At 42.2% G+C, this 12,679-nt stretch overlaps 1 protein-coding gene and 1 long non-coding RNA gene across 2 annotated transcripts in view; one reads left to right on the top strand and one right to left on the bottom strand.

Moving 5' to 3' along the window:
- Positions 1-12,679, bottom strand: part of LOC310844222 — a 399,653-nt gene that overhangs the window by 189,458 nt on the left and 197,516 nt on the right. The window lies entirely within an intron of this gene.
- On the top strand, positions 103-9,242 carry BORCS7 (BLOC-1 related complex subunit 7). Its single transcript, XM_083738085.1, has 5 exons — positions 103-1,534; positions 4,606-4,668; positions 5,877-5,920; positions 6,631-6,651; positions 8,407-9,242. The coding sequence occupies exons 1-5, from the start codon at positions 1,385-1,387 to the stop codon at positions 8,456-8,458; spliced, it is 330 nt and encodes a 109-aa protein (XP_083594211.1). The 5' UTR covers positions 103-1,384; the 3' UTR covers positions 8,459-9,242.

Below are 12,679 nucleotides of genomic sequence, written 5' to 3'. Positions count from 1 at the left end.
TTAGGCAGATAAAAACATTGGTACCTTGGGTTACATACGCTTCAGGTTACATACACTTCAGGTTACAGACTCCGCTAACCCAGAAATAGTGCTTCAGGTTAAGAACTTTGTTTCAGGATGAGAACAGAAATCGTGCAGCGGTGGCGCGGTAGCAGCGGGAGGCCCAATTAGCTAAAGTGGTGCTTCAGGTTAAGAACAGTTTCAGGTTAAGAACGGACCTCTGGAACGAGTTAAGTACTTAACCCGAGGTACCACTGTATGTAGCATTTTCATGTGTATTGTTTACTGTAGATATCTATTTCTCCCATTTAGGCTTCTTAAGTTGGCCAAAATAGCAATTGGAAGCTTGCATGAAATTGAGGATGCAGAGGTGATATCAGTAACAGTTGGTGAGGTGGGGCAGCGTTGCTCACCAGGCTTCCCAACCCTGAGTGTCACTCCCAGTTACCAGGAGAGGGAAGGATGCAGCGGCAGGGAGCTTGGTGCAGTGTGAGCATAGTGGCAGGTACATCAGATTGGTTCTGCCACTGCACTTGCCACTGCTCTTGCACTAAGCTCCTCACTTTCTCCCCTTCTTGCTGTCGGTAACGGGCAGGGATGCTTGATGTTGGGAAGACAGGTGAGCGGTGCTGCTTCTCCTGCAAGGAGAAAACTAGCCCAGCAGGGAGATTACTGGCACAGAACATTTCTCCAGGATGTGTTCAGTTTCTCCTTACAGGGAGTTTTTATATGCAGGCAAAGACAAAAGTGTTGTTTCCTACCATGAAGTGCTGGCTGCAGCCCATTCTTTCACCTCAGTGTTCTACCACCTCCTTTCACTACAGGTTTAGCTGACAACTATTAATATTTTCATACAGTGTCATGTCTGCACTTGGCATTTTACAAAGAATGAGCAGAAAGGTCCCTGACCAAAGGAGCTTAAAACAGTAGTTCTTGAAGGGTGTGGTACACCACACTGGTGTGATTGTGAGTGCCTCTCTGGTGTTTCTGCTTTGTCGCTTTTAATTTGATTAAACATTTGTATTTTATTGGCTGGGATTGTGATTCTGTTTTCTGTTCTCATTTATATCTGAGTATCTTGGTTGAGGAGGGGTGTATGTGTGTGTGTGCGCGCGCGCGCGCGCGCAAATAAATCACTGTGTGAAGAAGCGGTGATCCTGAGAAATAAATAATAATGGGGAAGGGCATGTCCCCATTACTTCTTAATGTCTGACTGTGTGGGTCTGACAGACTGAGAACACAACATCCGTAAGATCGTGGTCTGGACCCTCTGGGAGAGCGGTTTCGCCGTCTTGCCTTTTCACCTGTTTTGCCCTTTCTCGCTCGCCGTCGTTGCATCCTTCACGTGGGAGACGGGCTTGTTCGGGCGGGTGACATTACCAAGATGGCTGCACCCTCAGCTGCTAGCGCCGTGGACGTTCAGACTCGATTCGGCCACTCGGTGAAGGGACTGTTGACCGAGAAGGTGACCAGCTGCGGCACGGATGTCATCGCCCTCACCAAACAGGTGCTGAAGGGTTCTCGGAGCGCCGAGGTGAGAGAGACTACGAGGCCCAGAAAGCACTGCGCTGCGGCAAAACTTTAGACCGGCAGCTGGGGAGCGCAATGCATGGTGGGATTTGTATTCTCTGTGGGATGCCGGCTGTTTTGGAACTGCTCCAGCTTCCTATCGCTGTAAGAGGGGTGTAGTGCCCTAGGCATGGGGGGAGGGGGGTTGGACAGCAGCTGAGTAGTGCTTTCCATTGTACTCCTTGTTCTGGTTTTGAAAGTGGGTATCGAAACGGGGGTTTAAAATCAAAAGTTAGCACACTTGCTTTTTCCACCTCCTTTTAAAAAGCCGTAGTAGTTCTCTCCCACTAGCTGCAATCATAAAATACTGTGCTTCGCACTGTTGGGGCTGACAAATGATTGGCAATATGAATCTTGGTCTGCCTTTCTGCAGAGAAGCCTGCAGGATTGGGCCAGCATCATCTTCTCACAGTATCTTGCCTGTGGGAAGTCCCCAAGCTAGACATGAGAACAACAGCCTTCTGCCCACTTGTGATTCCCAGCAACTGACAGTGTGGTGTAGTGGTTAAGAGCGGTAGTCTCGTAATCCTGGGGAACCGGGTTCGCTTCCCCGCTCCTCCACATGCAGCTGCTGGGTGACCTTGGGCCAGTCACACGTCTCTGAAGTCTCTCAGCCCCACTCACCTCACAGAGTGTTTGTTGTGGGGGGAGGAAGGGAAAGGAGAATGTTTTGAGACTCCTTAAAGGGAGTGAAAGGCGGGATATCAAATCCAAACTCTTCTTCTTCTTCTTCTTCCAAGCTGAGAAAGGGGTGGGGGTAGGGATTTGATACAAGAACATAAGTGATGATGCTTTTGAAAAGGACAAAAAGCCCTGTTGTTTTTGCCTGGGAGGGAGGATTTTGACTTTTTAACAGTCAAAATTTGTAAAATTTATTCCCTATTTTGAGGTATTACATTCAAGTGACTGAACACATCTGCAAGATATGTCGGCCTTAAAAGCAACAAGTTGTCAAATAAAGAAGCATATGGGGTGGGTGGGTTTGGAAGTACTTTTTATTTATTTTTTCGCTCCCATACAAAAAACCTTAAAAATTCTTCTGCTCATGAGAATAAGGTATAATAGAAGTTAGCCGCTACCTGCAAGGCCCCTTCCACTTGGCCTAGTGGACGAGGCCCAGATTCACCAGCCCTACTGAAGAGGCTCTTCATGAGGCCAGAGGAACATTGCCTGGCTGTTGTTTTATTGATTTAATATGCTGTAAACCACTTTGAGATTTTTATTAAAAATATAAAGCTAAATAAATAAATAAATAAATAAATACCCTTCCAGAGAACTCCTGGCAGAATGCAAGGAGGCAGGTGCAGCACTCAGAGCAAATCTGTTGCCCCTCTCAAAGTGCCACTTGAGGCAACAGCCTCACAGGGGCTCATGGGGGAGGGGCTGCATGGCATTACCTATTTTCTGGGACTCCCTGGGTTAAAACTCTGGGAGATGATTTATAGCAAGGTAAAGAGAATATTTAAGGAGGCTCTACCCAAAAGACCAGAAGCTTTTCTTTTAGGGATAACTGGGACAGATGTACCAAAAACACCCAAAAGAATTTATTCTTGTCTGTGAGCAAGAATACTATATGCACAAAAAAATGGTGAGATGAGGCAGTACCTACTAAAGAGGATTGGCAGTTGAAACTGATGGAATATGCTGAATTAGCAAATTTAACTAGTAAAATTACAGAGCAAGATGAGACTTTTTTCAAGGAGGATTGGAAAATGTTTGTAGATTATTATTTTTTTATTGTAAACATGTTAAACCGCAAGCAGGATTTGAGTAAGAACAGCAGAAAATGTATACTGAGAATACGGTGGAGGAGAGAAGGCATAGAATAATTATAATATGCAGCAGTACTAGGAAATTTGAGGAAACCATGGAAGGGTAGAGGGGAAGTCAGACACTAACGGAATGCTAATTGGAAAACGCTGTACAATTTGTTTTCTTTTCTTTTGGAAAACATATAAATATGTTTATTGTGTTTTAGCAGACAGCCATTATACACATGAAAATGATAACAAAAATATTAATACAGTAATAGAGATTTACATTTCTGCTTTAGTGTTTAAAGGATAAATCATTTCCTATAACCCCTTTAAGTTTAATAGCATGGATTTGTAGAGACTTAGCAAGAAATATTCTGAAAGGATATATATACTTCTCTACAAGAGACAGCAAACAACAAGTCTTTGCTGGGGGTGACCTTCCCTTCTATGTTCTTAAGGAGCACATGAGTTCTGTCTTATATTGGCACAGAGTTGCAACCATAAACTTTGTCCTTCTTAGGAATTCCTTTGTGCCAGTTTATCTAGTCCTCTAGTAGAAGGACATTTAAACTTGCCTGTGTAAAGGCTACCCTCATTTCAATGTTTGGCAGGTCTACCAGATATCTTAGAAGGGATAAGTTCAATGGAATAAAGGCAGCATACAAATTATTCGATTGTCAAGTCTTGATTTCAGCTGCTCATGATTGCATCTCAATTTCCCCAAGCCTTTGGAGCAGAGGTCAGCAAACTTTTTCAGCGGGGGGCCAGTTCACTCTCCTTCAGACCTTGTCAGGGGCCAGACTATGTTTTGAAGAAGAAAAAAATGAACAAATTCCTATGCCCCACAAATAACCCAGAGATTGTTTTTAAATAAAAGCACACATTATACTCATGTGAAAACATGCTGATTCCTGGACCATCTGCGGGCCGGATTTAGAAGGTGATTGGGCCAGATCTGGCCCCCGGGCCTTAGTTTGCTTACCCGTGCTTTGGAGTATTAATTCTTTAGCATACTTGAAACCTTGTGTCAAAATAAAAGAGAATTCCAAACTCATGGCAGCCGACTGCATGTTTCCATGAGTCCCAAATAATATTTTTTTTAACCCTCTGTTTGTTAAGCCTGCAATAATTCTTACATTTAGATTGCTTAAATGCTATTGGAATAGTAAGCTATGAGCAGAATTGCCACCTTTGAGGACCAGTGGAATGCTACATCACTGGCACCTAAGAACAGGAAACTTATCTTACTGTATCTTACTGTGGCTTCCATGTCTTTCAGTTCTTAGGACAAGCTGCCAGAAACATGGTGATGCAAGAGGATGCCATTCTGCACTCAGAAGATGTAAGAAATACTTGAGCTACAAAAGTGGGGACTTTGTCAGATAACTAGGTTCTTCTCTGTGAACTGCAAGACATGGGGAAAAGAGGAGGTGACTCATAAAGTGCAGGGTTAGGAATTGAAAGGTGTTTGTTTCTCCACCATTCCTAACATGATCTGGACTTCACCTCAGAAGCACTATAGGCTACCTGCCTTTATCATTTTCAAATAGTCTACATTAGTGTTTATGCGTTTATCAGAATAGCCTTGACATTAGTATTAATGGTTAGATTTAAAGAGAATTAAACAGTCATTGGCTTATTGTTATCTATACCAAGAACATTACTAGCTTTGAGCTAGACAATAAATAAATAAATCATTCATCTCTAGTTGTTCATCTCTGAAATATGGGACTGTGGACATTGCTACATACGGTTGGCTTATATATCTGTGCATCGCCGCCCCAATAATTCCAGTCTTGTGCCTTCATGATTTATGATGGAGTTTCAGGAAGTAAGTGTATGTGGGGGGGGGAGGGGGGCTCGTTTAATTTCACTGCATACAGGTGGTGTAGTGACAATAAAGGTTTATTATTTATTATTTATTTTATTAATTATTGAGCAGTATTGGCAGTCTACAGACTTCTAGGTGAGTCAGTCTATGTAGCAAGGGAGCTTGCTCAGCTTCTGTGGCTAAGAGGGGAACTCTGCTTCCTATGAAACTCAACCAAAACTAGAAAATGTGATTACATTTTCCCATAATTTATACAGTTGCTGGTGATGAACTTTAGGCCATGGCTGGTGGCAGCTGGTGTGGTTGGTTACAGATGGTATGTGAGCTGTATGTTGTCCAGCCCAAGCCTGGTAGATTTTTATTTTTTATTTTAATCAAGCTTGCCAATTAGGAATCTTGCTTGTTGCTCTCAGGATTAGAATTCCAAAATTACTGAATTGAATCTGAAATCCAGTATTAAATAAAATTAAAAGGGAAGCTCCCAAATGAGTTCTAGGAGGGTGTGTCATGATCAGAACTGAAAAATTTGGGAGAATGTATGAAGTGGCTAGGTATAGAGCTGGAAAAATAAAATTGTTTAAGTTAATTTCAAAAGCTTTCAGATCATTCAGAACAACAGATACTCAAGGCTAGGAGAGTGTAACATAAAATGCCATGAGTAATGATTGAGAATCATAGTGAGGGGAAATCTACCGTATTTAATATTTTCTCCTTTGCAGAGTTTAAGGAAAATGGCCATTATAACTACTCATCTGCAGTACCAGTAAGTATATGCATTGTGTACTCTTTATTTGATTGACCAGGACTATTAAAATCTCATCCCCTCTAATGTTTCCAGTGTCCAGGCTGTGATGTAACCAAAACTTCACTTACCAAACACAAAAGTGACATTTCAGCAAGCTTGGGGGAACTCCATGATTTGCAGAAGTAGAAAAACATTTTTTTGGGGGGGGGGGAGCCTAAGGAGGAAATCTTCCCAAACATGCTTATTGTCCAATGAATGCTGTCTGACTGTTGGGGATTGTAGAATGGAACAAAAAATGCTGGAATCTCGAACAGCTACACTCCACACTGCATTATTTTGTTACTCTTGTCCCCTACTACCAGCATTCCAATATAGCTTCTGTTATTAACTACTAAGATAAAATAGCTAAATTGACTCTTAGGTTGTTTTACCTTACACATCTCTGAGACGCATCTAATGGCCATCATAAAAGGAATCTTCAGAAGTAGGATTTATCTTTTTGCAGCTTTACTTCACAAGCTTCTTTGCAACACTGGTAGCAATTTCAGGATGTCAGTTCTATATATCATTGAAGTGAAGTCAATCTGATACTCGTTCATTTATTTAGTTTCCTGAAATCAGGCCGCCTTTCATCAGTTCAGAATTCAGTTCAACCTGTTTGTGTTCTTAAGCACCTTGCAGCCAGTTTCCTTATAATTTATTTTATATTGACATCTTTTTTTTTCTAGGCAAGAAGCTATTCAGAAAAAGTAAGTTTGCTCTGCTTTATTTGAGTGGCTTTTACACTCCCCCTTGTTGCTACTTTTGCCTTTTGTTCTGTTCATGTTATTTTGAATGTAAACCAAATAGGTTAGGACTATATCACCTCTGTACAAAACTGTACAAAGGTGGCACACTGCTGGTGCCAAATAAATGTTAAATAATAGTGATATTGCTTGATTTTTAAAGTGTAACATAGTAAAAACAGGTAAAATGTGTGATGAAATAAATACATACATAAATAATAACCCAGAGCCTTTAATTTATGAACTGCTTCTTATGAACATAGCTGTCAACTTACAGATTTGAAAATAAGGGACCAGCAGCCTTGAAAATAAGGGACCAGCAGCCAGAATAAGGGACCTGCAGCCTTACCTGTTCCAGACACTCCAGTCTTCCTGTCCTCCTGCAGTCTGGTCAAACTCATGCTGGTAGCACCGACAACACTGTCCAACCAACTTTGTAACCAGAGGTTCAACTGACTAGAATCTGAATCACATGCACCACAAGGCCTATGCAGCCTCAACTTAAGATGGCTCCCTGGCTGGCTTTGCACTGCAAAGTTTGCAGCAGCACGTGCAACAAAATGGCGTCCAGCGTTCAAAAACCCCCTCAGCTTGCATTAACTAGCCACACACAAGGCATGCAAGCTCCACCCTCCAGTCGTTCTTAGACTTCTTATTGGGTGAGCAACGCAGCCAAGCAACACAGTTGGAGCCTCCCTCCTCCCTGGCCGGCAGGGCAGGAAGGAGAGGAGCTGCTTCCTTTGAAATTTAAGGGACATCATTTAAGGGACATCCATCAATAAGGCACAGCAGCAGGACATGGCCCTGGAATAAGGGACTGTCCCTTCAAATAAGGGACACTTGACAGCTATGCTTATGAAACATCTTGAAGCAGTTTACAATATAATAAAAGCATATATATAACTGTTTGATATATAAAAATGGTTTTAAAAAGGTGAGTGGACCAAGAAGGCTGTACTCTTTACAGTTTGGGCTTTTTCCACCATGGTTTCTGTTTCCTGCTCTACGGACCTCCATTTGTGAGAGTAAGGCTTACTACTGGTGAGCAGTCCCTGTTTAACACATTGGGACTTATTTCCAAGTAAACACCCACAGGAATGCACTTCAAAGGTTCCTCTCGTAGGTGACATCCTGATCGCTCAAGCTCAGATTCATTCTGCCAATGAGCCTCATGCTTATGGCTTTCGTTTAAATTGTCCCCATTTACACCTCACTTCTTCCTCGCCCTCATTTCTCAGTCAGAAAGATGTGCAGTCCAATCCTAGCCATGTTTAGTTGGAAGTAAGTCAGGACTCACTCCAATATAAGTATCTAGAATGTTGGATCTTTAGCTACTTGGTTGTTGATGCAATTGAATTAATTCCTGCGTGTAAAGTGGTTTTGTTAGGTAAAAACAAACATTATTTCTATTCTTTTAAGCTGCTGCAAAACCTTTTGGGTCAGTCAGTGGGATATTAAATGTTAACCTTTAAAATGGAAGCATCTGTTCCCTTCTTGTTGACTTAGGGTGTCCTCTTCTTTCAATCTCTAAAGGATATTTTGGGAGGGGCGATTAGTGGACTAAATCAGCAAATCCCTCCCCATTTTATCCTGACAACCCTGGTCCATCTTTACATTGCAGAAGCAGCCCAGACTGGCCCATTTACAGTCAATATTTAATATATCCTAATATCCCTAATATCCTTGAGTGTCGATTGAAGTCTTCCTTCTCATCTTCAGTGTTGAACAGTCTTCAAATTTGCGCGACCAACTGACTCACCTTCTGAAATGAAGAGAGACTGTTGCACGGTGTTAAAGAGCTGATAGAAACCACTGAGAAAATACATGTCTGAGGACTTATGGAGACCCTTCCTCTATTCCTTCTTCACCAAATGCACTATGGGACTTATCTCATCCACAATTAATCTGCCAGTTTGTAATGATGCAAAGTGTACATTGCACAGTATACAAGATTCTGACCTGCAAATGGAGGAAACTCTTGGATTTTTTCCATCGCCAATGTTGCAGTTATAAAAAGCTGGCTATTTTAATGTATCTAATTGCAGACTGCAATCCCACGTGTGCATATTTTTAATGGATTAATTTTTCCAAGGATTTACACTTCTGGAGATCACAAATGAAATATATCTTGTTTTGTTTTAGAGTGCTTTAAAGGATGAAACTCTTCTCTGTTCAGAGCTCAGTCAGATTAATCAGTAGGCTGAAATTTTTCATGTTTCAGGGCTGAGGAATACAATCTCATGGTAGTTGGATGAGCACTAGAAAGCTGTTTGAAAAAGCTGCATGCAGGTGGTTCCCTGTGTATGGTTATTGCGTGTAGGTTCAACCATCACTTTGTACTGGCATTTTGCATCCCTGAGTATGAAAATCTATCTAGTTTTACTACCTAAGTAATTAAAGAAAGAGTTAGAGGACTGGAATTTCCCCCCTCCCAACTTGGTCTTTGTTTAGTGGGAGCTGAGTGTGCAGCGATGAAATTTGACAGCTTGTTTAGATTTTCTTTAAAAGACTAAGTTCAGCCAATTTGCAAATCAATCAATCTATATACATCAATATGTATAGCTGCCAATGGTTTCTAATTTAAGCTGCAATCTTGTGCACATTTATCTGGGAATAGTCCCCACTGAACACATGGAACTTAACTTTTGTATTAACATGCATGGGATTATACTTTAAATTTATTTTCCCTTATTTCTTAATGTAGTTTTAGCTACATGAGTGTGTGCTGTTCTGAAACTACTTGAGTGTGTATATTTCCTTTGCAGAAAGTGTTTGAAAGGGGTCCCTTCAGTCTGTACATCTGCTATCAGTTTTGGCCTTGGGCTACATTCCTAAGCACTCACTGCTATTACGGCTCTTGATTAAGCAGCCTTGGCTTTATTATGTAATATCCTACTGAACCAGTAATCTATTCAGATATACAGCTGCAGATGTACATGCAATATCTTATTTATACAGTGCTGTGGCTTGAACCAATTTAAAGCCCATGGGAAACAGAACTGATCTAAAATATGTATTTAAAATATATTTGCATTTCCTTTTTGTTTGCATTTTGTTCAGAGAACGGGACTCATGCTTCATTGACAAATTGCAAAAAACTGAAGGAGCGAAATATTTTGTACACAAAATCAGGCAATATATGTTACGATTGCTGTACCTCTTGCTCTTTTTGAACAAGAACCAGTTAAATACATATCTAGTACCAGTTAAATACATATCTGTGGATAAGAGTGATGCAGTCACTGTATGAGTGCTGTTACTTATTTAGCCAAAATGATGTCACCCACTCACAAGAAGGAAATATCAGCAGGCTTGGGTTTGCAAAATACAACAATTCTTTATATGAAAAACCCTAATGGGGGAATCCTTCCCAAACAACCCAGTGAGGACTGAGCATGCTCAGTGGCTATGGAATGCTGGGATGGACAATGGAAAATGGTGTGAGAAGAGATTGAGTGGCTGGCTGCCATGAAAAGTGAACAGGAACACTCCACATTACAACAATTCATTGCAAGTCCCATTTACACTTTTCCAATGCTGACCATTCCATTCTTACACAAAAATGAAAATGTTAAAAGTATTGTGATTGTTGTAAGATATATGTATTTAGAAAAATATTTATATACTGCTAAATCAAAAAAAATCAAAGCAGTTGACATGTAAACATTTAAAATCAAGCCATTAGCTAACTATTGCATCTGGTAAGTATAATCAGTTTGGGAAGGAACCAAGTTCCTGCATATCAATGGATGGTTTAAAATATAGTCAAATCTCGGTTGTTGAATATCTCGGCTGCCAAACGTTTCAGGAGCCAAACGCCAACAACCTGGAAGTGACTGCTGCTGTTTTCGAATGTGCCTTAGAAGCCAAACGCATTTCTCATTTTTTCCCAATTAGATTTGCCCAGCTGCCCTTTGATCCTCGGTTTTTGAATGTTTCGGAAGTCAAACGGACTTCCGGAATGGATTACGTTTGAAAACCGAAGTTCCACTGTATACTCTTTCATTTACTCTGCAAGAGAGCATGTGCAGGAATATTTTTTCCAATGGCTCTCTTGACCGCTCTAGTTATCTCCCGCTTGGACTACTGCAATGCGCTCTACGTGGGGCTACCTTTGAAGGTGACTCGGAAACTACAACTAATCCAGAATGCGGCAGCTAGACTGGTGACTGGGGGCGGCCGCCGAGACCACATAACACCGGTCTTGAAAGACCTACATTGGCTCCCAGTACATTTCCGAGCACAATTCAAAGTGCTGGTGTTGACCTTTAAAGCCCTAAACGGCCTCGGCCCAGTATACCTGAAGGAGCGTCTCCACCCCCATCGTTCTGCCCGGATGCTGAGGTCCAGCGCTGAGGGCCTTCTGGCGGTTCCCTCATTGCGAGAAGCAAAGCTACAGGGAACCAGACAGAGGGCCTTCTCGGTAGTGGTGCCCGCCCTGTGGAACGCCCTCCCATCAGATGTCAAAGCGATAAACAACTACCTGACATTCAGAAGACATCTTAAGGCAGCCCTGTTCAGGGAAGTTTTTAATGTGTGATATTTTAGTGTATTTTTGGTTTCTATGGAAGCCGCTCAGAGTGGCTGGGGAAACCCAGCCAGATGGGCGGGGTACAAATAATAAATTATTATTATTATTATTATTAGTGTGTGGTTTGTAGGCAAGGATGGAAATTAGTGGGTCGAGGGTCTGTACAGTTGGCCTTAAACAGAAGACCAGCAAGGAAGTTAGGCTATGTAAGTTAGGTTATGTAAGCTGACCGTTAGAAACTGCCCTACTCCCAAATTTAATGTGAATTGTCTTGTATTTCCAGAGGAGTAGCCATGGTAGTTCTATGCAGCAAAGGCAACAAAAAGCCTCGCAATGCCTCGCTATCTGCAGCTCAGAGTAACACTTAATGATGTGATGAAGTGGAATGAGGCTCTCAAAAGCTTATCCTGTAATAATTTTTTTAGTCTGTAACTTTGATACAGTATTTGATATAGGCAAACTATTGGCCCTCATAATCTAAGCCAGCTTCCTTTTTCAAGACTGGTAGCCATGATGACTACAATGCAACAGCTACAGAAGCAGCATGCCCATGAATACCAGCTGCTGTGAGGAAGGCACCTTCCAGGAGTGGCAACAGCTCTAAGGTGTCAGGTGGGGGAAGATGCTGGGGATTGAATTTGGCACCTCCTGCATACAAGGCAGATGTTCTGCTTGGAAGCTTCTCGGGGACATCTCCTTAGCTGCTGTGGGAAACAGGACGCTGGACCAGACGGACTCTGGGTCTGATCCAGGGCCAGATTTAGGTTTGATGAGGCCCTAAGATACTGAAGGTAATGGGGCCCTTTTTATGTCCAGCTGTCCTTTGTCAACAACAAATTGTTGCTGGTTTTATTTGTATTGAATATATGCTATAGGGTTATTTATGGACCTAATAGGTATCTAAGGGACGTGGGTGGCGCTGTGGGTAAAACCTCAGGGCCTAGGGCTTGCCGATCGTATGGTCGGCGGTTCGAATCCCCACAGCAGGGTGAGCTCCCGTCCTTCGGTCCCTGCTCCTGCCCACCTAGCAGTTCGAAAGCACCCCTAAGTGCAAGTAGATAAATAGGTACCGCTTTATAGCGGGAAGGTAAACGGCGTTTCCGTGTGCTGCGCTGGTGCTGGCTCGCCAGAGCAGCGATGTCACGCTGGCCACGTGACCCGGAAGTGTCTCCAGACAGCGCTGGCCCTCGGCCTCTTAAGTGAGATGGGCACACAACCCTAGAGTCAGACACGACTGGCCCGTACGGGCAGGGGTACCTTTACCTTTTAATAGGTATCTAAAGCCATTTGCACATAACAAATAGGAGCCTACAAAACACTGTTGCTGTATGTAGGTTTTATTTTATTTATTATCTTATATATTGGAAATGTACATCCAGGGTTTTTTCTCCTTTAAATTTTTTGGGGGCTCCCAAGAGAGTGGGGGCCTAAGCTATAGCTTGTTTAGTTTATACGTAAATC

Source organism: Podarcis gaigeae, assembly GCF_964106915.1.
Source record: "Podarcis gaigeae genome assembly, chromosome: 5".
Classification (NCBI taxonomy): domain Eukaryota; kingdom Metazoa; phylum Chordata; class Lepidosauria; order Squamata; family Lacertidae; genus Podarcis; species Podarcis gaigeae.
Note: the sequence above shows the minus strand (reverse complement) of the source record. Positions and strands in the feature narration are given on the sequence as shown.

Coding starts and splice junctions, on each gene's coding strand:
- BORCS7 (XM_083738085.1), top strand. CDS start 1,385: ATGGCTGCACCCTCAGCTGCTAGCGCCGTGGACGTTCAGACTCGATTC. Junction 1,535..4,605: donor AGGGTTCTCGGAGCGCCGAG/GTGAGAGAGACT, acceptor CATGTCTTTCAG/TTCTTAGGACAAGCTGCCAG. Junction 6,652..8,406: donor CAAGAAGCTATTCAGAAAAA/GTAAGTTTGCTC, acceptor TCTCATCTTCAG/TGTTGAACAGTCTTCAAATT.